The following is a 26,961-nucleotide window of genomic DNA, read 5'->3' as shown; positions in this document are numbered from 1 at the left end:
CATTTGGCTAACATTTTCCACACAAAACAAACAGCCTTCTTGTAAACTGATACCATTTACTTTCATTTGGTGTCAAACACAGTTACGCAAATAACTAACAGTGGGCTCCAGCCGGAACAACACCATTTGGTACACTGAATTTATATTTTTTTTAAACCTCAGAGATGCTTTAACAAAGATGAAGGATGTATACATCAAGGATCCTCAAATGGGTGACCCGAACAGTGTGGATCCCAGGTTGGCAGAAATTGAGCAGACTATCGAGAAACTGCGACAAGAAAGTCAGAAATTTGAGGTAATATATGACATGAAGTAAAAGTTGCATTTTGTATTTTCCAGATCCTTATGCAACTGACATTATCTCTTAAAGCTACCCATATCTTGCCTGTTTCACGTTACTGATTCATTAATCCTGAAGTAGCTGCTGGTCTGAGGCAACATGCCAACACGGTGATAAATAGTCCATGGCTGAAAGTTTTGGAAATTGTTTTTCCATCTTTCGTTAATGAAGCTGTCTTTCTAAGTAGAATCACACTGCTAACATTTTTTAAAAGATCTGGGTGTCCCTGCATTATTGAAAGCTTATGTACAAACTGCAAACAAACTAGGGTGAATTGATCAAGTAGACTTAATTAAAATGTGATGCCTTTGACTGGCATCTTCTACACTAAACCATTTGATGATTTGATTTAATTTGAAGGAAAATCATTGTTACGCATTTATTGCATATAGATTATCACTGTTTGGCTGCAGTGTCTTCTATAATACTAAATTGGATTCAGGCAATGTTGTTCTTAATCCTTTGAGGACTGTAGGCCATTACCAGATTGTTGACCTCGTATAATGCTTGGCAATCCACTTTGAATTGAAGACACAGAATAATATAGTTATTAGGAAAAATATAATGTCTTTTAGTTTGATTATCCCCTTCATATCCTCCTTGACAGTACACCCTGGATCATGGCTGAAAGGACATTTCTGTGGTCTCTGCCGGTACCATGCAGTGATCAACATTAGAGGTCACTGAATTGAAATACCTCGCAAACTTTTCAATCTCACCCATAATCAGATCTGAGCCAGAGCAAATAAGTAATTTTGTGGGGGAGGAAACTAGCCTCGTCGAGGATTTGATCCCAAGTTGTTCTGATGTTGCATGTTCCACAATGTTATATTATTAAAGTACTCCTTATCAATTTTTTCATACTGTGGCAAAAGTGCAAAGTGTTACAATAAGAACAAACCTAATTCAAAACACACACATTAAAAGATTTAAGAATAACTGTTTCATGTTCAAGATAATTAAAAACTGCTTTGTTCTGACCCTGAATAATATGGTGCTGGTGTGTGGAACAGTTATGTTGAAAAAAAGATATAGAGAGAGTTATATTCATGAATCTGATACGAAAAAGGAAGTCTTACCATAATTATAGTAATTGAAGCTAGAAGGAAGCTTGCCTATTAGAATCTATTTTAAGGTCAGTGACATTCTTTATATTTAATATACTCCACTAAGATCAGGTTGTCAACTAGATATCCCTCACTTCTACCGAAACTCTGATTCCCAACTTTGTCACGATGCGGCTCAGTACTCCCCAAAAGCTGTAATTTAACGCACTTCTATCGCTCCCATCCTTGCCAAGCTTCCGTGGCTTTCCATATCCCCGCAAATTGATTTTAAAATCCTTGTCCCCAACAGTTGAGTCGCTTGTCGACACTCATTGGCTAGGCTCACAAATGAAGAACAGCCACTTAGGTGAGGAAATGGAGGGCTGCTAGTTCCTGTGAAATCAACAAAAATCAAAGTCTTCAAGAGGAGTGAAAATTAGGGATTTTTTGTTTAACTATGTTGTTTTCAAGTTTTTTTTAAAAAAGATTTTGCAGTAAAGTAAGAATATAGCCAGCACATTTGCTGCAGTGGCTTTTCCTCCCAAGTCTGCACAGACACCTGGTGTGCCCCAAGTTCTAGTCTTCCTATTCCTCATCTCAGCAACATAATCCATGGGGTCAACTTCGATATATATGCTGATGATAGTCATATTACTTCTCCATCATCATCATCAATTCCACAATTATTTGCCATCCTCCATGTCTGACTTTCTGCAGTTTAACACTGGCAAGACCAAAGCCAATCTGTTCAGTTCTCAATAGCAGTTTCACACCTTAGTTCCAATCCAATCTCCCTACCTGCACACTCAGGCTGAACCCAGTGGTGTGCAATTACATAAACCTCAACTTGAGCAGAACTTCGCCATCCATATCCCATCTTGCAAAAGTCTCGATCGTTGGTCACTCTTATCTTCGTAAATCTCCACAGGCTCGCCATCCCACATCGCAGTGATTTCAGATATCCTCATACTTGTTTTTCCTCTCCACCCATTGTCATCCCGACATCCAGCTTGCATCGTCCGCTCTTCCAGTTCTGGTCTATTCATAGTATCACAGTAGGTACGGAACAGGAGGGAGGTCATTCGGCCCATTGTGCCTGTGCTGGCTTTTAAAAAGAGCTATCCAATTAGTCCCATTCCCCTATTCTATCCCCATAGCCCTGTAATTTTTTTTCCTTCAAGTGATTTATCCAATTCCCTTTTGAAAGTTACTATTGAATTTGCTTCCACCACCCTTTCAGGCAGTGCATTCCAGATCATCACAACTCAGTGTGTAAAAATACCTTAAATCTGCACCCTCTAGTTACCAACCCTTCTGCCACTGGAAACAGTTTCTTCTTATTTACTCTTATCAAAACTGTTCATGATTTTGAGCACCTCTATCAAATCTCCCTTTAACCTTCTCTGTTCTGAGGAGAACAACCCCAACTTCTCCAGTCTCTCTGCATAACTGAAGTCCCTCATCCCTGGTACCATTCTAGTAAATGTCTTCTGTACTCTCTCTAAGGTCTTGACATCCTTCCTAAATTGTGGTGCCTAGAATTGAACACATCACTCCAGCTGAGGCCGAGCCAGCGTTTTATAAGGGTTCAGCATAAATTCCTTGCTTTTGTACTCTATGCCTCTATTAATAAAGCCCAGGATCCCATGTGCTTTTTTAAGCCTTCTCAACTTGTCCTGCCACCTTCAAAGATTTGTGTATGCGCACCCCCAAGTCTCTCTGTTCCTGCATCCCCTTTAAAATTATACCATTTAGTTTATATTGTCTCTCCTTGTTCTTTCTACCAAAATGCATCACTTCACACTTCTCTGCGCTAAATTTCATCTGCCATGTGTGTGCCCATTTCACCAGTCTGTGTCCTCCTGAAGCCTGCTACTATCTTCCACATTGTACGGTTTTCACTCCTTTTTTGTTTTATCAGTGGTAGAGCTTTTAGCTACCTCAACCCCGCACTCAAAATTCTTATCCCAAACCACTCCACTCCACCTTGCTACACCTCTCCCTACATTCAAAAGCCTCCCTAAAAACATGCCTTTGATCATCTGCCCAATTCTTCTCTCTACTTCTGCTTGGGCCTGATCTCCACTTTGTGAAGTGCCTTGGGATGTTTTTGCTGCATTAAAGGAGTTATGTAAGTGCAGGTTGTCATTGCACTAAGTAATTAATTTTACTGAGTCTCAATACATTTTTGCTGCAGAGGGCCATCTTTCCTCCACAGGAAGAAAAACTGATATATAAAATCTCACCTTCAGGAACTGCACTGTGTGGAGTTAATTTCAAAGTCATTGAGAAGATCAGATCTAATTTGCCTGCCCTGCCTAGCTGAAAACATGAAAGTGAGAATATAAATGAGATAAAATGGAAACTAAACAAAGGGAGGATCATTGTTTCTGTGTTCACCTTTCATGGTTACAATGATACAATGCAACCTGCAATAAACTTATTAAGAAAGCAAATTATCCAGATGAATGTGCTTTCAGAAACTCCACAGGGAAACATTTCAGATTAGAATTCAATAGGCTTTGATAGCTTTTTACTTTTGTCCCACCCAAATCTGATATCTTCCAGCACAAGACAATGTCACTTGCACCGCTTAAAAGCGGAACAAGTTGGTAAAAGGAAGGAAAGAAAGAACTTGCATTTATATAGTGTGTTTCACAACCTCAGGACGTCCAACAACACTTCACAGCCATTGAAGTACTTTTTTAAAAATTGTAATTACTGTTGTAATGTAGGGAAATGCAATTTGTGCACAGCAAGGTCCCACGAACAGCATTGAGATACATGACTGAATAATCTGTTTCAGTGATGTTGGTTGTGGGATAAATATTGGCCAGGACACTGAAAGTTTTGCCATTTAGCCGGGGAAACAAAAGTCGAGCATTCACTTCAGGTACTGAGACTACTGGTAACTGGAAATTGGCTTTAAGATAATTGGCAAAAGAACCAGAGGGGAGATGAAGAGAATTTTTTTACGCAGTGAGTAACTTTCAGAGGGGAATTGGATATATACTTGAAAAGGACAAATTTGCAGGGCTATGCGCAAAGAGCAGGGGAGTGGGACTAATTGGATAGCTCTTTCAAAGAGCCGGCACAATAGGCCGAATGGCCTCCTTCTATGCTGTATGATTCTATGGTTTTAATACTTTAGACTTTAGCTCTAATGATAGCTCCACTTGATCTTCCTCCTGGGCAGAGTTAGCGTGAGAATGGTGGCTCTAGCTAATGTTCTGTACCACATGGCCCAGCCACTGCACTGTACATTAATGCCCTGGAGTACCATATTGCTTCTTCAACAATAAACTTTTAATTAATATGGTGCTTGTTTATGTTTTAAAGTTTTGCTTCTGCTTTATGCAGAACACAACAGGAAAGTTGTAGAATTATTTTTTGATTAGGACATGACCGACTTGTTATTCATTTTATTTGTTTTCCAGTTTCTCCCTTCCTGATTCATGGAATGGTCCTGTTGTATGGACTCTGACGCTCCTCTAGTACCTAGACCAAGTGGCCATTATTCTTGCATGAGCATAGAAATGAATGTTGGCGAATTGTTGGTACATGGGGAGCATCACAGCCACATTCTATTCTGTCCTGACCTGATGTCTACATGTGCACAGTTTCAGGCAGGAGTCTCTGGGAAGGAGCAATCTTGGCTAGTTTTTCCTCTTCTTAGCCCAGGTGTTGAGATCAACTGTAGTGTCCCTACAACCATAGCTGGGATCAGCTCACTCTACACAAACCAGAGATCAAACCTGGGATCTTAAGGGTCTATATGACTCAATGCCCAACCCACAGAACAGTTTCTTTGCCCTCCATTGGACCTCACTTAATTGATTTTGATTACATCTTTCCTCACTAGTAAAATAACATTTGGACTGTAAGCAAAGTGGCTGAAATCAGAACTGGATCTAAACAATAAACAAGAATGAATACCAGAGAGTGGTGATTCCTATTCCCTAAAGTAAAACATTTACCTTTATCAAGATTATAGCTGCAAGTGTATATATCATACTGTATGCACTGAGGTCTACTTACTTAACAATTTAGATTAGATAACACACAACAAACATTGTACATTGTAATCCCCTAACCACTAAGCTGGGGCAGATAATGAGTTTATGGCAGAACACTGAACCATGACTTCGTCCATACTGCTAAGCTATGTCAGCCATAGCCAATATATATTTCCTTATCATTGCATACTCATTAGGAAAACCACTAAATGAAGAATAAAATGAGGGTTTTCCAAAAACTTAAGCTATAATAAGCAATAGTTTTCAAATATCCGAGTAGCATACCTAAAATGTAATATGTAACTTAAATTAGGCATTATAGGTGTTTGAAACTGCCCTTTCTTGGTTCTAGATTGAAATCTATAACAATCTATGAGTAGCACCAAGCCATATAAACCTGAAGGTCCCAGGCCTGAACCCCAGTCTCTGCTGAATTAGCTAACCTCAGCCAAGACAGAAGCAGGGGTGCTGAAATTGGCCTCAGCACTCTTGGAGACGAGGGAGGGGGAAGTCCAGCTTCTGATCATTATCCAGTGAACCCTACTGGGAAAGTGCATGTGTGGTCTTTGGGTGAGGACAGGTTTGGGCTTGGCTGTGATGCTCTCTGTACAGTCAAAAAGCCTGATAACAGAATGTTTATGGTCAGACATGAACAGTTGCTTGTTTGAGGTACTGGACGTGTCTTGTCCCAGCATGAATCGCACCTTCAGAAGAGTAGGGGAGAAAATTGAGAATTTCTCTTTTTTTTAAAAAAAGCATTGGCGTTCTAGCATGGTGTGCCGGGGAGTGCAACAACACAGGTTTGTCTCCACAGTCTTAACTGTGCTGCTGATGAGAGGATGAGAGGTGTGAAGCAAAAGACAGGTGCTTCACCAGAGGGAGGAAGGCAAAATTGATGGCAGTCAGTCAAAGCCATTCTCACACACCACCTAGTATCCAGATACACATCGGCATAGCCAACAGCCTCAGGAGTTGTGGGAAGGAAGTCTGATTAGGACAGTGTGTCAGATTCCAGGCAATGACTGTTAGGTGAATATTCACAGCAAGATAATAAGCTCAAGAATTGCTTGAAAGCAGGTTTGACACTGGATCAGGTCTCTGGCATATTATTCAGTATTATTGCGCCCCCTGGTGACTATAGATTGCAATCATACTTTTCACACTTTAAGAGTGGGAAAATAAACTAACCAAATTATATATGTGTATGCAAATTAAAAATACAGGGAGATTAAATGGCTGATGTACACCACAGCTCTTTCACCTTGGGAATTGCCATAGGTTATAAATTAAATGAATTTAGCCATTAATTCTTTGCTAGAAATGAAAAGAAAAAAAACAGCAAATTTTGGAAATCTGAACTACAAACAGAAAATGCTGTAAATGTAGAGCAGGTCAGTCAGCTTGTGAAAAGAGATAAAACAGGGGTGGGCGGTTAATTTTGAGACAAACAGTATCTACCTACCTGAAACGTCAATCCAACTTTTCTGTTTTCAAATATTGCTTGTATTTCCAGCATTTTTCTGTTTTTATTTCCATTCTTGGCCGGTTTACTGATGAATTCTCAAAAGTTTTACTGCGCATCTGTAATCTCACTCAAAGGCCTCAATTGCCACATTGGTGTACAGTGACGCTCTTCCGAAGTTGGGGGTTAAAATACGTTGTTGAATGCTATACCTGAGCTAGGACTGCGTTGACATGAGGATTCAATGTAATTTGCACTTTCCACCAGCAGGGGTAGCCTCAATTTCTTAAAGGCAGGCTGTCTCTTAAAATCTCTTAAAGGTAGCCAGTACCAGTTATTTGCTAAAAATAACAGTCCGCTGTCTGCACGGAGGTCAGACATCGCACATGTAAAACACAGATGCAGGTCCCGTCTCTATGTTTACACACTGATGAGTTATGTTATAACATTGAATAACGGTTGCACACTACTAAATCCTCCAATCTGCATGCCAGACCTCACCAATCTGCCGATCTGAGTTGTACTAGGCCTGCAAGAGTGCGTGCACCAAGGTTCTCAGATGATGCACTAGAGGCCCTGGTGCAAGAGGTGGACAGAAGGGGAGACATCCTATATCCGCGAGGGGGTGGGGAGGGGGGCGGGTGGGCAAGAGGCCCCCCAGACATATGCCCAGAAGGCAGTGGGAGGCAGCAGGGGACGAAGTCAATGCCAGGTGCACAGCAACACAAACATAGATGCAATGCAAAAAGAAGTTCAATGCTTTGACATGAGTGGTCAAGGTGAGTGAGGTCAACTGTCAAGTGGCATCTCCTACCAACTGCACCACTAGCCGCATCCACTGCTCCATGCATTACACCCCCCTTCACCTACATACCAATAAACTCTTTCCATCAGTACTCAACTCTGCCAGTCCTTACACATTACCACTGTTGCAAGCCACCCACCCACAATTCACAAGCCGCACACACTGGCAGCTATTCAACCAAGACAGGCACATCACCCATAGACATGTCCCGCTTTCTTGCAGGAGAAGGTGACGCGTATCAGGAGGCAGCAAGTGGCAGTGGCATTTAGCCCCTTGAGCCTGTTCCGCCATTCAATGAGATCATGGTGGACCTGTGACCTAACTCCATATACCCACCTTAGCCCCATATCCCTTAATACCCTTGGTTCACAGAAATCTATCAATCTCAGATTTAGAATTCACAATTCAGCTAGCATCAACTGCCGATTGCAGAAGAGCATTCCAAACTTCTCCCACCCTTTGTGTGTAGTAGCGTTTTCTAACTTCACTCCTGCACGTCCTGGCTCTAGATGTTAGGCTATGTCCCCAGTCCTAGTATTCAAGTATGGGAGACCTCCAAAAACAGTTAAAAATGTATCGGCAGCCAGAAGCAATAATCCAGCCACTAACCTGTAAATCCTGCATGGTCCCTTTAAATAGCGCTGGTGGGAGTCCTCCAGGCACTCCAAGACATGTTCAGATGGCCGTGGTTAAGACTGCGTTGAGTTGAGCGTTAACTTCCAAAATGGTGTCATTTACTTTAAATTAGCATTGCACATGGTTGTATCCATTTTCTCCTTTACAAGCAGCCAGTGTTTGGTATTTGCGCATGCGCTAATACCTATACCAAGATGACTTCAAAAACCGGCGCTATGTGGCCCAATTTTTAGCCCAGTCTGCTTTACAATATTGGCTCAACTTGTTTCGCAGAAAAATCCCTCCTCCCCCAGGAAGAAAAAATATTTAGAAGTTTTAAACAACCAAGAATTAAAGCTCATGATTTATTAATAGACTGCATTGGAGCTTGGCTCCAATTGGTGAAATAAATCAATATTCAATTTGGCTTTCAACACAAAAGTTTGAGTCATGTGTTCCCATTTCCCCCAACTCTTAACTGGATCAATAGCCTCTGATTCCCAGCAGCAAAGGATTGTCACATTTTCAATTCTTGCATGGGGTTGAATTGCACCAGCTATCATTTTGCATTTATTTATCAAAACTAACTTTAAAATTCTTTAGCCAATTTGATCTCTAGTCTGTGCTAAGTTACTTAGTTGGTTTCATTCAAGGTGGGAGTAGAGAATGCTTCAATTAGCCTCAGTGCCTCATGCTAGGAAATCAACCACAGTTTCTGTTTGTAATCTCTTCAGGAAAGGGGGGAGAAACAGTTGAGTTGATGTGAAAATAAGCACTTTGTCAATGAAACTATAGCAGAGGATTTTATTAATTGCCATGTGCTGTTGTGACATTCACAAAAGGTCAAGTGCATTCTACATAAGCAATTTCATAATTATAAATGTTGTAAAGAGAAATAGCTACACATTCACATGTCTTGCAGTTGATCCTTGTTTTATGATTTGGAACAGCCAAAATTTGGAGAAGCACTGGAGATGAAGCCATTTTGTATAGAACTCCCCTTTGTGACATCATGGTGTCCTGGTCCAGTGATATTAGGAAATTTTGCATACTGCCCCCAGTTCCCATTTAGGAAGTCACTGGTCTGGAGCTTCATAATGTGATGTTCTACACAATGGCCTTGAAATTCCACAAAGTTTTCAGCGTGTCTGGGGCCTAAAATCAGGGCAGTTCATTAGTTTGGTTAGCAAATTAGGGCAGAGGCCATTTTTGCAGGTTGCATGCCCCATAATTGATCCCCCAAATATTCAAATGTGTTTTGACCCTTCCAACAATCTGCTCACCAAATCTCCATGCTGCTCATTTAAATATATATGATGATGAGGGCCATGGCACTGCAACCATGAATTTCCTGGTTTTATGCTTGCAACACAGTAGAGATAAATTAAAATCTCCAGTGCAGCTGTGGCCAGGGTCAGCTGAGACTGGCAGAAATTAGGAGTTTTTGTGCCTGAAGATTGCAGAAAGTTTGAGGAGCAGTTACTGCAGATGGACCCACTTTCTGGATTTTTAAAAAAAAATCGGCCTACACAGTCCTGGACTTACTTCTGACTGCCTGTGGGAATATGAGACTTCTCAGGAGCAGGCAACATATTCCCTATAGGGGAGGATGGAGGAAAGGTGAGTGAGGCAGCATTTAAGGAGATATCCCACCAGATATTTCCTGCCCCCAGAGTATATACAGGCACCACAGGTCATATGAGGATCTAAGTGAGGAGATACTTATTGGATGAGGACCTGCAGCCATAGTTATCTGCCCACACTGCTCTGTCTGTGACTATGAAGGTAATGACTGCACTCAACTTTTATGGCAACAGGTCATTTCAGGCAGCCACAGGGGATCTCTGTAATATCAGCCAGGGTGTAGTGAGGGCATGTATTTGTCAAGTGACTGACCCACTTTACGGGAGAGCAGGGGACCTCATTGACTTTGGTATCAGCAAGATAAGGCCATCCAGTTTTACTGGCTTTCTGAAGGACCAGGGTGCAATAGGTGGCAACCACATTGCTTTGCGAGGTGCTGCAATCAACCCTGTCAACTTTCTCAACAGAAACGGCTTTAAGTCGATGAATATGCAGATTGTGTACAACAGCATGCAAAGGATGCTGCATTTCAACACGAGATCCGCTTTAAATTGTCACGCCTTTATCCTTCAAAAATCAGGAGTAATGAAATGTGTAAATTGTAGATCCCCTATTGCTATTCTAGCTGAGATGAACTAACTAAGCTCAGACCAGGGATTAGAATCATAGAATCATAGAAGTTACAACATGGAAACAGGCCCTTCGGCCCAACATGTCCATGTCGCCCAGTTTATACCACTAAGCTAGTCCCAATTGCCTGCACTTGGCCCATATCCCTCGATACCCATCTTACCCATGTAACTGTCCAAATGCTTTTTAAAAGACAAAATTGTACCCGCCTCTACTACTGCCTCTGGCAGCTCGTTCCAGACACTCACCACCCTTTGAGTGAAAAAATTGCCCCTCTGGATCCTTTTGTATCTCTCCCCTCTCACCTTAAATCTGTGCCCCCTCGTTATAGACTCCCCTACCTTTGGGAAAAGATTTTGACTATCGACCTTATCTATGCCCCTCATTATTTTATAGACTTCTATAAGATCACCCCTTAACCTCCTACTCTCCAGGGAATAAAGTCCCAGTCTGTCTAACCTCTCCCTGTAAGTCAAACCATCAAGTCCCGGTAGCATCCTAGTAAATCTTTTCTGCACTCTTTCTAGTTTAATAATATCCTTTCTATAATAGGGTGACCAGAACTGTACACAGTACTCCAAGTGTGGCCTCACCAATGCCCTGTACAACTTCAACAAGACATCCCAACTCCTGCATTCAATGTTCTGACCAATGAAACCAAGCATGCTGAATGCATTCTTCACCACCCTATCCACCTGTGACTCCACTTTCAAGGAGCTATGAACCTGTACTCCTAGATCTCTTTGTTCTATAACTCTCCCCAACGCCCTACCATTAACGGAGTAGGTCCTGGCCCGATTCGATCTACCAAAATGCATCACCTCACATTTATCTAAATTAAACTCCATCTGCCATTCATCGGCCCACTGGCCCAATTTATCAAGATCCCGTTGCAATCCTAGATAACCTTCTTCACTGTCCACAATGCCACCAATCTTGGTGTCATCTGCAAACTTACTAACCATGCTTCCTAAATTCTCATCCAAATCATTAATATAAATAACAAATAACAGCGGACCCAGCACCGATCCCTGAGGCACACCGCTGGACACAGGCATCCAGTTTGAAAAACAACCCTCGACAACCACCCTCTGTCTTCTGTCGTCAAGCCAATTTTGTATCCAATTGGCTACCTCACCTTGGATCCCATGAGATTTAACCTTATGTAACAACCTACCATGCGGTACCTTGTCAAATGCTTTGCTGAAGTCCATGTAGACCACGTCTACTGCACAGCCCTCATCTATCTTCTTGGTTACCCCTTCAAAAAACTCAATCAAATTCGTGAGACATGATTTTCCTCTCACAAAACCATGCTGACTGTTCCTAATTAGTCCCTGCCTCTCCAAATGCCTGTAGATTCTGTCCCTCAGAATACCCTCTAACAACTTACCCACTACAGATGTCAGGCTCACTGGTCTGTAGTTCCCAGGCTTTTCCCTGCCGCCCTTCTTAAACAAAGGCACAACATTTGCTACCCTCCAATCTTCAGGCACCTCACCTGTAGCGGTGGATGATTCAAATATCTCTGCTAGGGGACCCGCAATTTCCTCCCTAACCTCCCATAACGTCCTGGGATACATTTCATCAGGTCCCGGAGATTTATCTACCTTGATGCGCGTTAAGACTTCCAGCACCTCCCTCTCTGTAATATGTACACTCCTCAAGACATCACTATTTATTTCCCCAAGTTCCCTAACATCCATGCCTTTCTCAACCGTAAATACCGATGTGAAATATTCATTCAGGATCTCACCCATCTCTTGTGGTTCCGCACATAGATGACCTTGTTGATCCTTAAGAGGCCCTACTCTCTCCCTAGTTACCCTTTTGCCCTTTATGTATTTGTAGAAGCTCTTTGGATTCACCTTTGCCTGATCTGCCAAAGCAATCTCATATCCCCTTTTTGCCCTCCTGATTTCTCTCTTAACTCTACTCCGGCAATCTCTATACTCTTCAAGGGATCCACTTGATCCCAGCTGCCTATGCATGTCATATGCCTCCTTCTTATTTTTGACTAGTGCCTCAATCTCCCGAGTCATCCAAGGTTCCCTACTTCTACCAGCCTTGCCCTTCACTTTATAAGGAATGTGCTTACCCTGAACCCTGGTTAACACACTTTTGAAAGCCTCCCACTTACCAGACGTCCCTTTGCCTGCCAACAGACTCTCCCAATCAACTTCTGAAAGTTCCTGTCTAATACCATCAAAATTGGCCTTTCCCCAATTTAGAATTTTAACTTTTGGGCCAGACCTATCCTTCTCCATAGCTATCTTAAAACTAATGGAATTATGATCACTGGTCCCAAAGTGATCCCTCACTAACACTTCTGTCACCTGCCCTTCCTTATTTCCCAAGAGGAGGTCAAGTTTTGCCCCCTCTCTAGTCAGGCCATCCACATACTGAATGAGAAATTCCTCCTGAATACACTCAACAAATTTCTCTCCATCCAAGCCCCTAATGCTATGGCTGTCCCAGTCAATGTTGGGAAAGTTAAAGTCCCCTACTATTACCACCCTATTTTTCTTGCAGCTGTCTGTAATCTCCTTACATATTTGCTCCTCAATTTCCCGTTGACTATTTGGGGGTCTGTAGTACAATCCTATCAAAGTGATCTCTCCCTTCTTATTTTTCAGTTCTACCCATATGGACTCAGTGGGCGAACCCTCGGATATATCCCCTCTCACTACTGCCGTGATGTTCTCCCTAATCAAGAACGCAACTCCCCCTCCTCTCTTACCTCCTGCTCTATCTTTCCTATAGCATCTGTACCCTGGAACATTGAGCTGCCAGTCCTGCCCCTCCCTTAGCCATGTTTCAGTAATAGCTATAACATCCCAGTCCCATGTACCCATCCATGCCCTGAGTTCATCTGCCTTGCCCATCAGACTTCTTGCATTGAAATAAATGCAGTTTAATCTAGACTTCCCTTGGTCTTTGCCCTGCTTTCTCAGACCATCTGTCCGGTCATGTTCTGTACACTCTCCCTTACTGCCTTTTGTTTCTGTCGCCACTTTATTTCCCACTGACTTCCTGCATCGGTTCCCATCCCCCTGCCACATTAGTTTAAACCCTCCCCAACAGCACTGGCAAACACTCCCCCTAGGACATTGGTTCCAGTCCTGCCCAGATGCAGACCGTCCAATTTGTACTGGTCCCACCTCCCCCAGAACCGGTTCCAATGGCCCAGGAATTTGAATCCCTCCAGCTTGCACCATCTCTCAAGCCACGTATTCATCTTAGCTATCCTGTCATTCCTACTCTGACTAACCCGTGGCACTGGTAGCAATCCTGAGATTACTACCTTTGAGGTCCTACTCTTTAGTTTAACTCCTAACTCCCTAAATTCAGCTTGTAGGACCTCATCCTGTTTTTTACCTATATCGTTGGTGCCTATATGCACCACGACAACTGGCTGTTCACCCTCCCCCTCCAGAATGTCCTGCAGCCGCTCCGAGACATCCTTGACCCTTGCACCAGGGAGGCAACATACCATCCTGGAGTCTCGGTTGCGTCCGCAGAAACGCCTTTCTATTCCCCTTACAATCGAGTCCCCTATCACTATAGCTCTGCCACTCTTTTTCCTGCCCTCCTGTGCAGCAGAGCCAGCCACGGTGCCATGAACCTGGCCACTGCCACCTTCCCCTGGTGAGCCATCTCCGCCAACAGTATCCAAAACGGTATACCTGTTTTGGAGGGAGATGACCGCAGGGGACCCCTGCACTGCCTTCCTACTCTTCCTCTGTCTGTTGGTCACCCATTCACTATCTCCCTCAGTAATTTTTATCTGCGGTGTGACCAACTCACTGAACGTGCTATCCACGACTTTCTCAGCATCGCGGATGCTCCAAAGTGAGTCCATCCGCAGCTCCAGAGCCGTCAAGCGGTCAAACAATAGCTGCAGCTGGACACACTTCCCGCAGGTGAAGGAATCAGGGATACAGGAAGGAGCCCTGAATTCCCACATCCCACAAGAGGAACATGACACGGCGCTGGGATCTCCTGCCATGACTTAACCCTTAAATTAGCTTAAGAACAACTACAATGTCAAGAGAAAAAAAAAGGAAAGAAAAACTACTTACCACTCCCTTTAAGGAGTTTACTCCTTTAAATTGTTCTCAATTTAGAGAATGTTAACTACACTAGGGACCTTGATTCACTAAAAAATAAACGCTACTTCCTATAAGACCTGCAGACCTTCCCTTTCCTTTTACTTCAGTTACTGTAGATAAGGAGAAATACTCACCTGAACCTACTCACCAATCAGGTGCCTCCCCTGTGTCGCGTCCCGATCTGATTCCTGACGTCACTTCGAACTCGGTCGCAGCTCCGCTCGGCTCCGCTCGGCTCGGCTGTTCTCAGCGCTCTGAAATCCCGCCTTTTATCGGACGCTCCCTCCGCTCGGCTCGGCTCCTCTCAGCTGTTCTCAGCGCTCTGAAATCCCGCCTTTTATCGGACGCTCCCTCCGCTCGGCTCGGCTCCTCTCAGCGCTCTGAAATCCCGCCTTTTATCGGACGCTCCCTCCGCTCGGCTCGGCTCCTCTCAGCTGTTCTCAGCGCTCTGAAATCCCGCCTTTTATCGGACGCTCCCTCCGCTCGGCTCGGCTCCTCTCAGCGCTCTGAAATCCCGCCTTTTATCGGACGCTCCTCTCAGCTGCACTCAGCACTCTGAAATCCCGCCTTTTATCGGACGCTCCCTCCGCTCGGCTCGGCTCCTCTCAACGCTCTGAAATCCCGCCTTTTATCGGACGCTCCCTCCGCTCGGCTCAGCTCCTATCAGCTGTTCTCAGCGCTCTGAAATCCCGCCTTTTATGGGACGCTCCCTCCGCTCCGCTCGGCTCCTCTCAGCTGTTCTCAGCGCTCTGAAATCCCGCCTTTTATCGGACGCTCCCTCCGCTCGGCTCGGCTCCTCTCAGCGCTCTGAAATCCCGCCTTTTATCGGACGCTCCCTCCGCTCGGCTCGGCTCCTCTCAGCTGTTCTCAGCGCTCTGAAATCCCGCCTTTTATCGGACACTCCCTCCGCTCGGCTCGGCTCCTCTCAGCGCTCTGAAATCCCGCCTTTTTATCGGACGCTCCCTCCGCTCGGCTCGGCTCCTCTCAGCTGCACTCAGCACTCTGAAATCCCGCCTTTTATCGGACGCTCCCTCCGCTCGGCTCGGCTCCTCTCAACGCTCTGAAATCCCGCCTTTTATCGGACGCTCCCTCCGCTCGGCTCAGCTCCTATCAGCTGTTCTCAGCGCTCTGAAATCCCGCCTTTTATGGGACGCTCCCTCCGCTCCGCTCGGCTCCTCTCAGCTGTTCTCAGCGCTCTGAAATCCCGCCTTTTATCGGACGCTCCCTCCGCTCGGCTCGGCTCCTCTCAGCGCTCTGAAATCCCGCCTTTTATCGGACGCTCCCTCCGCTCGGCTCGGCTCCTCTCAGCTGTTCTCAGCGCTCTGAAATCCCGCCTTTTATCGGACGCTCCCTCCGCTCGGCTCGGCTCCTCTCAGCGCTCTGAAATCCCGCCTTTTTATCGGACGCTCCCTCCGCTCGGCTCGGCTCCTCTCAGCTGCACTCAGCGCTCTGAAATCCCGCCTTTTATCGGACGCTCCCTCCGCTCGGCTCGGCTCCTCTCAACGCTCTGAAATCCCGCCTTTTATCGGACGCTCCCTCCGCTCGGCTCGGCTCCTATCAGCTGTTCTCAGCGCTCTGAAATCCCGCCTTTTATGGGACGCTCCCTCCGCTCCGCTCGGCTCCTCTCAGCTGTTCTCAGCGCTCTGAAATCCCGCCTTTTATCGGACGCTCCCTCCGCTCGGCTCGGCTCCTCTCAGCGCTCTGAAATCCCGCCTTTTATCGGACGCTCCCTCCGCTCGGCTCGGCTCCTCTCAGCTGAACATGTAACCTCTGGTTTGTTTGACTTCATACTGAGAAATGTAGAGGAACGGAGGGACCTTGGAATGCATGTCCACAGATCCCTGAAGGTAGCAGGACAGGTAGATAAAGTGATTAAGAAGGCATACGGGATACTTTCCTTTAGTAGCCGAGGCATAGAATATAAGAGCAGTGAGGTTATACTAGAACTGTATAAAACACTAGTTAGGCCACAGCTCGAGTACTGAGTACATTTCTGGTTACCACATTACAGGAAAGATGTGATTGCACTAGAGAGGGTACAGAGGAGATTTATGAAGATGTTGCCAGGACTGGAGAATTTTAGCTATGAGGAAAGATTGGATAGGCTGGGGTTGTTTTCTTTGGAACAGAGGAGATTGAGGGGTGATTTAATTGAGGTATATAAAATGATGAAGGGCCTAGATAGAGTGGATAAGAAGGACCTATTTCCCTTAGCAGAGAGGTCAATAAGCAGAGGGGGCATAGATTTAAAGTGATTGGTAGAAGGATTAGAGGGGAGTTGAGGAGAAAGTTTTTCATCCAGAGGGTGGTGGGGGTCTGGAACTCACTGCCTGAAAGGGTGGTAGAGGCAGAAACCCTCAATGCATTTAAAAGGTACTTGGATATGCACTTGAAGTGCTGTAACCTACAAGGCTACAGACCAAGAGCTGGAAAGTGGGATTAGGCTGGATAGCTCTTTTTTGGCCGACACAGACATGATGGGCCGAATGGCCTCCTTTCTGTGCCGTAAATTTCAATGATTCAGAAACAGTAGGCAGCGCAGTTATCAACGAAGCCACCAGAGTGTCAGTCTCTATTTCTTCCTCCCTACCCCAGCTCACCTGGGTTAATATATATATAGTGCTGGAAAAAAATGCAAGAATCAGGAATCATTATGCAATCTCAACAGCTTTTAATATTATATTTGCAACCACATCAAGTCATATTAGACTTTGTTAGGAGCATTTTTTCACTGTCCAAAATCAATATGAGATTAAATCTAATTTTGCTAGTAAATTGTAGATATTTTTAGAGCTGTGCACGCTGCACAGAACTCCCATTGTAATCTGTAGCCATCAGCGTTATTTGCACAAATTGAAAATTTGCTGTTTTTTTCAAAAAAAAAGAAAATAATTCAGTCTTCAGTGTTAAAGCTGCCTTGCTCTTGTATCTTCATGTACTTTGGTATTCACCTGCTTCCAATTGTTTTCAGGCATGGCTTGCCGAGGTAGAAGGTCGTTTACCAGCCAAGACTGATCAGTCACGACGACAGAGTGAGGTGTATGAGTTGCAGAGCACTGCTGTCAACAACTGCGCACAAGATCGAGAGAGGTACAGTATGGGTACTGATTACAATAGCAACTTCTAGAATAAGATGTGGGATGAGAAGTCTAAGTAAATTAACAGAGGTCAGGTACCCCAAGATGATAGTACATTTTACAATGGAAGATTATAGCTTGGGCCTATGCATAAATAGGAAACATTGAAAATTTTGGAACAGGCGAAGGCCACTTGGTGCAACAAGCAAGTCCCTTTTTGACTGATCTAAATCTGCCTTCTCATCATATTCCTCTGTCATTTCTTTCTATAGAAACATACCTGGTTATGCCTCAAACCCTTGTGCTTCAGTGACCTTTTCTGATAACTTAATTCAGAGGTCTATTAGCCATTGTATGAGGTAGTTCTGTATGAATTCCACATTTACTCCTAATTTCCTGAATCCTTTTGACCTAAGAACATTGATGACCTGAAGCTGTATATATTGTAATTGAAAATGGGGTAAATTACTGAGAAAAGAAACAGAATTCAGGATGATCTGATGCATTGGTTTACCAACATGTTGTTAAGACGTGAGTTAGTGTCAACCATTTCCTATACAACAAGTGTTGAAAAACTAGTTTAAATTGTATCTGTTTTCCAGTCTCCCTGCTGTTCTTGTGAATTCAATTCTTTCCCTCAATATATTTGCTACTTGAAATCAGAGCTGTTTTTCAAGGTGCAACAAAATCATTCACTAACACTATGACTTTCAACAGAGGTTCCTGTTGAGGTCACACTCCTGAAAATTGCTCAAGTGGTACAAATGTTGGGAGGGTTGAATAAATGGCTAACAGTGGTAGATTCCTTTATTTCCAGTCTTCTTTTCTCCTCTCTTAGGTACTGACTTGTACTTATTAATGTTTCATACTCAACAGCTGACCTCCAGTATCTTGCCCAAGAGGCTATCCTTCATATGAAAGGCTGGACGGTGAATGTTGGCTGGCTGTTCGATCATGGCCTTACTCAAAATTCACACTTCCCAGCAAGTGTAGATTCAGAATGGGAACTCCCTCCCTCTGACCATGATAATGTTCCCTTTTAACCATTTAATAATCAAGCTATTTAGAGTTTTCACAGGAAATAAATTGATGGAGTAAAAATTAAAATTGCAATTGCTGGAAAGACGAAATAAAACACCAAAGCTATTAATGCACAGCAGGTCAGTATATGAAAGCAAAAAGACAGATTAATGTTTCGGTTGTGACTATTCACCAGAATAAATTATTGATTTTGTTAATGTTCCCCATGTTGTTTTCCAGTAATTGGCTGAAAATTAAATTCTGATACTCTTGAAGTGATCTGTGGGTGCATTAGGAATTACCAATTTCATGGATCAACCTTGCCATCAATGTCAACTCAGTGTCCACCGCCAGATACAAAGTATACATTATAACAGGGGATGAACTGAATCGGAACTCCTTGATTAATCATTTGCTTGTAGTCACTTCTTCCTATTCACTATTTGCAGTATTTTTTAAAAATAAAAGCACTCTTGTTACCTTGCTGAAACTAGTATTTTAAAAGAATGCCATAACAGTTGTTCCCAAACATTTGCACCATGAAGGTATTTCCCTGTTAGGGTCTATCACTCCAGCAGACGTTGAAGGAGGTGGGACCAGTATGCACCAGATAAACTATTTTAAACTCTTAAAACACTGGCATGCAATTCCAGGCATCTTGGGCCAGCTGGTTTTAAAAATGTTTTCAACTTGAGCACTATGATGCTGGAATAAACTCTAATATTACGGTAGTAAGTCAACTCTGGTGGTAGTCGTCGTAGTAGTAGATTTAATAATGTGTTAATAGTCTTTTAGTACTTAAATAATTTTAGATATAATTTAAAATACTTGTGATCACCTTGTTTTTTCTTCCCTTCCTTCTCTCCTTGTTCTCTTAGTTTTATTTTTTATGTTTAATTTTTTTGACTATTATCTAATGTACTCTAACATTGCTATTTAACTTTTGTTTCTTAAAAAGGAAAATTTAAATATTTTTCCTCACTTTTTTTAGAGCCTCACTGATTTTTCACTGTCCGTTTTGGAATCATGACCCAAATTGAAAAAAATTGGCTCCAGGTGAAAGTCAACTCCAAAGGCTGTGTTTTTTCCCTGCCACTTGAATGTCATAAAACTAATGATTGACATGATTATTTCATAGATACTATCAGAGCACATTTTGATGCATTTTAAAGTGTCAAACAAGGAAGCACTACTGCAAGATAAGCTATCTAGTCTGTAACATTGGAAACCCAGTAATGCCCAGTTTGGATCAAAACTTGTGGGATTTGTCATGGCATGTTGTGCTGCACTAGATTACTTGCTGTAATATTTTTTTAATAAAAAGATTCACTGTGATTTGAAAAAAATATTTCATTTATCCATTAACTTCTGTGTTATAGAAAAATATTTATGGTCATGGTATGATGAATCCAGTATCTTATTATATGACATTGCATTGCTTTACTGCAACATCTCTACTTAGTCTTATGCAGTTGTTGCCTGTGGATCTGCTGCTGTGTATTTCAGGTAATGCTGTTCTATAGTTACTGTGTGTATTTCTTTCTTGAGCAGTCCTGATGGTAGTTACACCGAAGAACAGAACCAGGACCCTCAGTTAAAAGTCGCAGCACAGACTGAGTTTGATGATGAGTTTGATGATGAAGAAATACTGCCAACAATTGGCACATGCAAAGCCATGTATCCTTTTGAAGGTATATATTATATATTGCAGAGAAAATAAGGCAGCCAAACTACTGCTTAGAAACCCCTTGGAAAAATGTTCAATCATGGAGATCCAACGAATTGTGCTTCAGAGTGCTAGATTTTCTTCTGCAATTTCCCACACATTAAATTCACTGACCTCAGCCACACTGTTGATGGTCAGGGCACAAATGGAGATCAGGTGCTGCCCCATATGTAGGACAAATTAAATAGGTCACTCCCTTTTATCTCCCACTGGATCATTCCCATGTAGTTGAACTCTGAGAGATGGTTTTCTATTAGCTAGGTGTGGCGGTAAAGTGTGTGATAATCTAGAGAAAGGGAGAGGGTGAAAACTTGCATTAGAGTTGTGCTCTTTAAAGGCAGAGAGGAAAAACAGACATTTCCAGTATGCTTGCTTACTGATGGTGTTTGGCAGCAAAGGGAGAAGGGACTTGAAAACATAGCATTTGCATGAGCAAAATAATACAGGTTTGCTTGTACAACCCTGGATTTGTGGAGGTGGTCACTGAGCAAATCACCAGAAGAATCAATCAGAATGCAGCTTTGTAGCTTCTAGAAAATGGTTATGGAGCAATATTGGGGTTCGGAGAAGCTGAGATAGTTACAGCTTCAACCAAGAAATAGTGCATAGTATGGAGGAATCCAGACTAAGTATTTTCAAGTCTTCTGTTTTAATTGGGACATTTCAGGGGCCAATAAGAAAAAAGCAGCAACAGTGCACAAAACTCCCAAATGAACAAAATCAACTGATCTACAGGTTCTCCAGAAAACTGCACTCCTGCCCCAAATGTGGACCCAAATTGAAGATTGAGAGGTAGCATGCAAAAGGGTGAAAGAAAAAAATGCAGAAAGGAGCTTTTTCTTAAAGCCATTTTTCTTGTAATCTAATTTGGTTTTACCTGATTTGTGAACCTTATTTCTATTCAGGTCAGAATGAAGGAACAATAGCAATGGCGGAAGGGGAAACACTGAACGTGATCGAGGAAGATAAAGGAGACGGTTGGACAAGAGTCCGACGGAACGAGGATGAGGAAGGATACGTTCCATCATCCTATGTGGAAGTCTATTTGGATAAAAATGCCAAAGGTGCAATGACTTACATCTAGTTTTAAGAAAACTTGAGGTGAAAGTTTTGTCAGACATGAGCTGGCAAGACCACTTTCTGTGTTACACACAGATAAGAGAATACAACAAAGTGCAATGCACAGTGTGGTCGCGTGATCTCATTATTGTGCACTATATGAACAAACATTTTTACATTACTGAGGAGCAGGGAGAGAAAGCACAAGAGTGCTCATTGTTGCCTGTGATCAGTGAGATTACATTTGGCACATACTGATATCGATGCCAATACTGGGGTTAGTTTTTTGTGAAACTTAACGTCCATTGTCCGTGACCACACATCAATAGTCTTTTGTTTTACTTTGAAAATTAAGATCACTTCATGATACAGTGGAAAATTTAGATAATATCTTCACAAAATCTAATGCTCAAAACTGTTAGTTAAGTTCATTTTATGTTCTGATTTGTATGCAGATCTTAGTGTATTATTAAATGGCTGCTCAATTTAATTTATTAAAACTACATTTTAATTGTTTACTCACCAACAGAATCCTCTACCCATTCCCGAGCTGGATGCAGCTGCACTGTAGAGAAATCCTATTTGTATTATAAGTAGATTTCAAGGGAGGTACTATTATCTTCTTTCTGCTTCCTTGCTGACATCATCCTATATTACAACAGTGACGACACTTCAAAAGTACCTCATTGACTGTAAAGCGCTTTGGGATGCCCTGAGGGCATGAAAGGCACTATATAAATGCAAATTATTTTCCTTTCTTTTTTTCTCTCTTTCTAATAGAATGGTCCTCAGGTGAAACACATTGTCCAGGGCACTGTTGTGCAAAATATTGTGGCATTGTGAATAATGTGTCCTGGGGCCATTTTAATTAGGACACTGGTCATAGATGATATGAGGCAAATGTCATAAAGCAATGCCAGTGTTACAAATTGGATTTCTCCACAATGAAGCTGCATCCAGCATAAAACACTGGACAGAGGATTTTGTTGGTAAGTAACCTAATGAATTGCATATCTTTGTTTAAAAATAAGGTTGTGTTTCATCTTTAAAACATGGCACTCATTGCATAACTTATGCATTCCACTGTATTACAATATTGATATTTTTATTACTTGACCATTTTAAGAAAAACAAACTACTAGGATATTTTTAAATGTGATTATTTTCATGGCTGTTGGGGATAATAGCAATTATTGCAGAATGTCCATTTCACGCACCAGGTACATGTCAGTCTGCAGCTTTGTTTGCACCAGTTTTAAAATGTTATTTTTTTGCTGTTGCTGTTTCAAATTACGGCCAGCTCTTAATCCGCTCGTTCCGTGTTTAAGAAAACTTAAGTAGAGTGGTTGACTGATGTGGGTAAGAGTATTGAATACAACTTCTTTGCACAACATGTCTGTACATGTATAAGCTGCTGTTCTTTTGAGTCAGAGTACTATAATGGCAGTGATCTGTTAACTACACGGAGACCTTTCCAGAGATATTTCTGTAGCATGGAACCACATACTCTATTTGCAAGTTAAAAATTCTTTTCACTATCCATCAATTACCAGAGTTTGTGCTGTAAGAGCTTTCTGTTTAATGCAATGCTTTGCTTTGTTACATTAAGTTTTATAATAAGTGGAGATGGAAGCATAAAATTACAGAGATATTAATAGATTAAGTGAATGGGCAAAACTGTGGCAAGTAGATTTCAGTGTAGGCAAGTGTGAGGTCATCCATTTTGGACCTAAAAAGGGTAGATCAGAGTACTTTCTAAATGGTGAAAAGCTCAAAACAATGGAGGTCCAAAGAGATTTAGAGTTCCATGTACATAGATCATTAAAATGTCATGGACAGGTACAGAAAATAATCAAAAAGGCTAATGGAATGCTGGCCTTTATATCTAGAAGACTAGAATATAAGGGGGTAGAAGTTATGCTACAGCTATACAAAGCCCTGGTTAGACCACACCTGGACTACTATGTTCAGTTCTGGGCACCTCACCTTAGGAAGAATATATTGATCTTGGAGGGAGTGCAGCCTAAATTTACTAGAATGATACCTGGACTCCAGGGGTTAAATTATGAGGAGAGATTACACAAACTAGGGTTGTATTCCCTAGAATTTAGAAGATTAAGGAGTGATTTGATCAAAGTTTTCAAGATATTAAGGGGAACGGATAGGGTAGATGGAGAGAAATTATTTCCGCTGGTTGGGGAGTTTAAGACTAGGGGACATAGCCTAAAAATTAGAGCCAGGACTTTCAGGAGTGAAGTTAGGAAACACTTCTACACGCAAAGGCTGGTAGAAGTTTGGAACTCTCTTCTGCAAATGGCAGTTGATGCTAGCTCAATTGTTAATTTTAAATCTGAGATTGATAGGTTTTTGTTAACCAAAGGTATTAAGGGATATGGGGCTACGGCGGGTATATGGAGTTCGGTCACAGATCAGTCATGATCTCATTGATTGGCGGAACAGGCTCACGGGGCTAAATGGCCTACTCTTGTTCCTACATTTGAAGAAAATCACTCTAAAAGAAAGGCTTCTCTTTGGTACAAATGTAATGCTCATCAGTTCTTAGTTAGTAAAGTGAAGAACTTTATATGCTCAAAAAATTAACTTCATATATGAATGGAAAACTGATCTTCAACAAATTATTATAAAATGGAACAACCCTTGTACCAAAACAACAATTTGGTGTTTGATGCCCAAACAAGAAAACCTCTTTGGTGCTAATATGAGTTGCACCCCCGATTTACAATTCACAAAAATATGTCAATAAATGACCTTTTTGATATCTTTAAAATATTTCCACATTTTACTCCTACTCACAATCATTGCATAAGCAGAATGGAGCACCAAACTTGATCCAACAATCTCAAAGGTAGAATCTGCCCTGAGTAACGCTGTAGCAGTTTGTTCCTTATATGCTACCCAGTCTGAAGTCACCATTTTGAAACTCTTCCATCACGTCAGACCCCACTATATGAATGATGATCTTCAGCTAGAAGTGTAGTTAATTATTTTGAGCAAATAATGTTTGGTTTAATTTGCATACGGGCTTCATCTTCCATTGATATACAGTGTAACTGATCCCAGTCACTGAGTTGACTCTGGGGACTTCAGAAAATCAGTACAATACATTTTTTTTATTAATGTATAATTTTGTATATCACATATGCAAGCTACCTGCTCCTTATAATCTTATCCTTCTTAAACCGTTTAAGTTACTGTGTAATAAATAATAGTCCCAGGTAAAGAGAACTTGATCAACATTTTAGTGCAGAGCAAGCTTGGGGTCAACATTGCTTGATAACACACATGCTGTGTAAGGTACTTAATGGTTACCATTTATATCCAGAAACTTGAACCTTTTAAATGTATAGAGATTGTACACAACATAGGGACAAAATTTGTTTTGCATTTGTTATTTTTAAACAGCCTGGTAGCATGGAAAGGCAAAGGCTAAAGAGTACTTGAATGTGCCACAGCTTTACCTATCTACTATTATACTATGTTGAATTACTTTGTGGAAAAAAATCAAATTTACCCAGTTTGATTTTTTTTTGCTTTTTTTACCACAAATGAGTAGTTAGGTGGTATATGGCTACATTTTTTGTTTTGAAATGACAAACAATGCAACGGTCAGATAGTACAGCTACTGTTCAGAAATTAAGATGTCTGATTGATCAAAGTGTATGAAATGTATACAAACAACAAAAGATTAATCATTTGCCTGGTTGCTTGGAATGGTGTTTGTTTTCAAAGTCTAAAGTTCATAAAGTTTCTGATTTCAAGTCAGTGCCTCCGGCCTTTGCCAGAAAGGTCACAGAAAATCCACTGCACTTATCATGTTGTAATACAAATTAAAAGATCACAACTTAGAATTATGTTTTAATGAAAGTGAGCAAAAGGTTCTGTTTTGCTGATTTCTTTCAGGAAAGTATAGTGTTGGTGGGTTTTCACGTAGTTCTATGCTTCATTCCACCCCACCCCACCCATTTTATTCCCAGACCATGCATCTCCTGCAATCAAGAGGGCAGGCAGGAAACCTGCTTCCAAGCCTCCACCATATTGCTGTGAGCCAACCACTTAAAATGTGTACGAGAGCAACTATTTATGTCTCTGTCCACTTATCCGCCTGTGTACAGGGAGGCTCCGGGCCATGATTGAGCATCTCCCGACAGCAGCAGATCTGAGATGGGCAGCTCAGTCGGGTGGAGGATTGAACCGGTATCTCATCACTCCTTGCCACTACACCTATATTTGAATTTTGTTATTTTATTAAAATAGCTTACATTTTTGGGGTGGGAACTGATTTGTTTTTGTGCCTTCATGGAAGATACTTGAGAAAATAAAAGTTCTCACTAAAATACTATAAATTGTGCTGTTAATAACCATGGTACTACATCATAGTATATACAGAATTAAAGAGAACAGTTTACAAAAACCTGCCAGCAATAAATTGTCCAGACACCTTTATTCATTTATAATTAATAGTTATTTTTCAAATTAATGGTTATTTGATTTTAAGGAAAAACTTTAACATTTATGTTCTAATAATCAAAAATTTTAGGAAAATCTGTATATAGGCATACAAAACCAAGACATTTGAAAAAGTAACATTTATTGCTGTTAAATCATTTCATCATAATTCCAAAATTGAAAGCATCATTATTTGAAGCAGTATTCTTCACAAGGTGATACCTGTTTTTTTATGTCATTTCTGATTTAAAACACATTCTAATGTTCATTCATGAAGTTATTAAAAAGAAAATCATTTAAACTTGCTTGTCTTTTTGGGGCTATGACTCATTTTCTGCAGTAATGCCATAGCTGTGTGTTAGAGGATATATCCTTTGGACCAGTGATTTGTAGTTAAAACAAGAAGGCCTGCAAAGTAACATTGGATCTCGTAACCAACAGAATATATGTAGTGAGTTATGAGGTTCATGAGCTCTGCAAGGGGGCAGAAACCAGACCACCACTAGGGACTTCAATGCATCTGCCAACTTTTTTTGGAGGGCGAGTTTAAACTTTTTTGGGTAGGGGCCCTTGATGGTGTCCATTTTGGTGAACCTTCACTCTGCATTTGAAACTGCCATCTCCTTAATCTCTTCTAGCTGTTGAGGATATGCACCTATGTATTTAAATTCAGCACATGGGGTTATAGTGGTGCTGCATCAACAGAGTTAGATTTAGCAATGTGTTCAGGCATCTACTGAACAATTAAAATTCTAATTAGACATTGAATAATTTAAGGGCTCTCTGTGGACAAATTGTCAATCCCATAAAAATACATTAGTGTAGTGTTGATATGACACTAGATGTCAGTAGCACATAGCATAAATACTAATTATTTTCAGGGTAGCACACCCAAAATGTTGCCTTAATATTCTGCATTAGAATATTAGTCATACCTAAAGTGTTAACATTTCTTCTCTTTCAGTTATCTGCTAGCCAACCTGTTGTGTATTTCTAGCATTT

General features: G+C 41.7%; 1 protein-coding gene across 13 annotated transcripts in view; it reads left to right on the top strand.

Annotated features, from left to right (window-relative positions):
- Positions 1-26,961, top strand: part of fnbp1b (formin binding protein 1b) — a 269,577-nt gene that overhangs the window by 224,224 nt on the left and 18,392 nt on the right. For 12 of the 13 annotated variants that reach the window (XR_010958142.1, XM_067969826.1, XM_067969829.1 and 9 more), the window contains 4 exons: positions 163-295; positions 17,582-17,700; positions 20,259-20,398; positions 21,339-21,497. Coding sequence is in view for 12 of the 13 variants with exons in the window: in XM_067969826.1 (XP_067825927.1) it covers positions 163-295; positions 17,582-17,700; positions 20,259-20,398; positions 21,339-21,497 (551 nt within the window). In the remaining variant the exon portion in view is untranslated. Of the gene's footprint in view, positions 1-162; positions 296-17,581; positions 17,701-20,258; positions 20,399-21,338; positions 26,265-26,961 lie in introns of those variants that run through there. The other variant, XM_067969836.1, reaches the window with a different exon arrangement.

The sequence above is a fragment of the Heptranchias perlo genome, chromosome 31 (genome assembly GCF_035084215.1).
Source record: "Heptranchias perlo isolate sHepPer1 chromosome 31, sHepPer1.hap1, whole genome shotgun sequence".
In the NCBI taxonomy this organism is placed as follows: domain Eukaryota; kingdom Metazoa; phylum Chordata; class Chondrichthyes; order Hexanchiformes; family Hexanchidae; genus Heptranchias; species Heptranchias perlo.
This window is presented reverse-complemented; position numbering and strand designations above follow the sequence as displayed.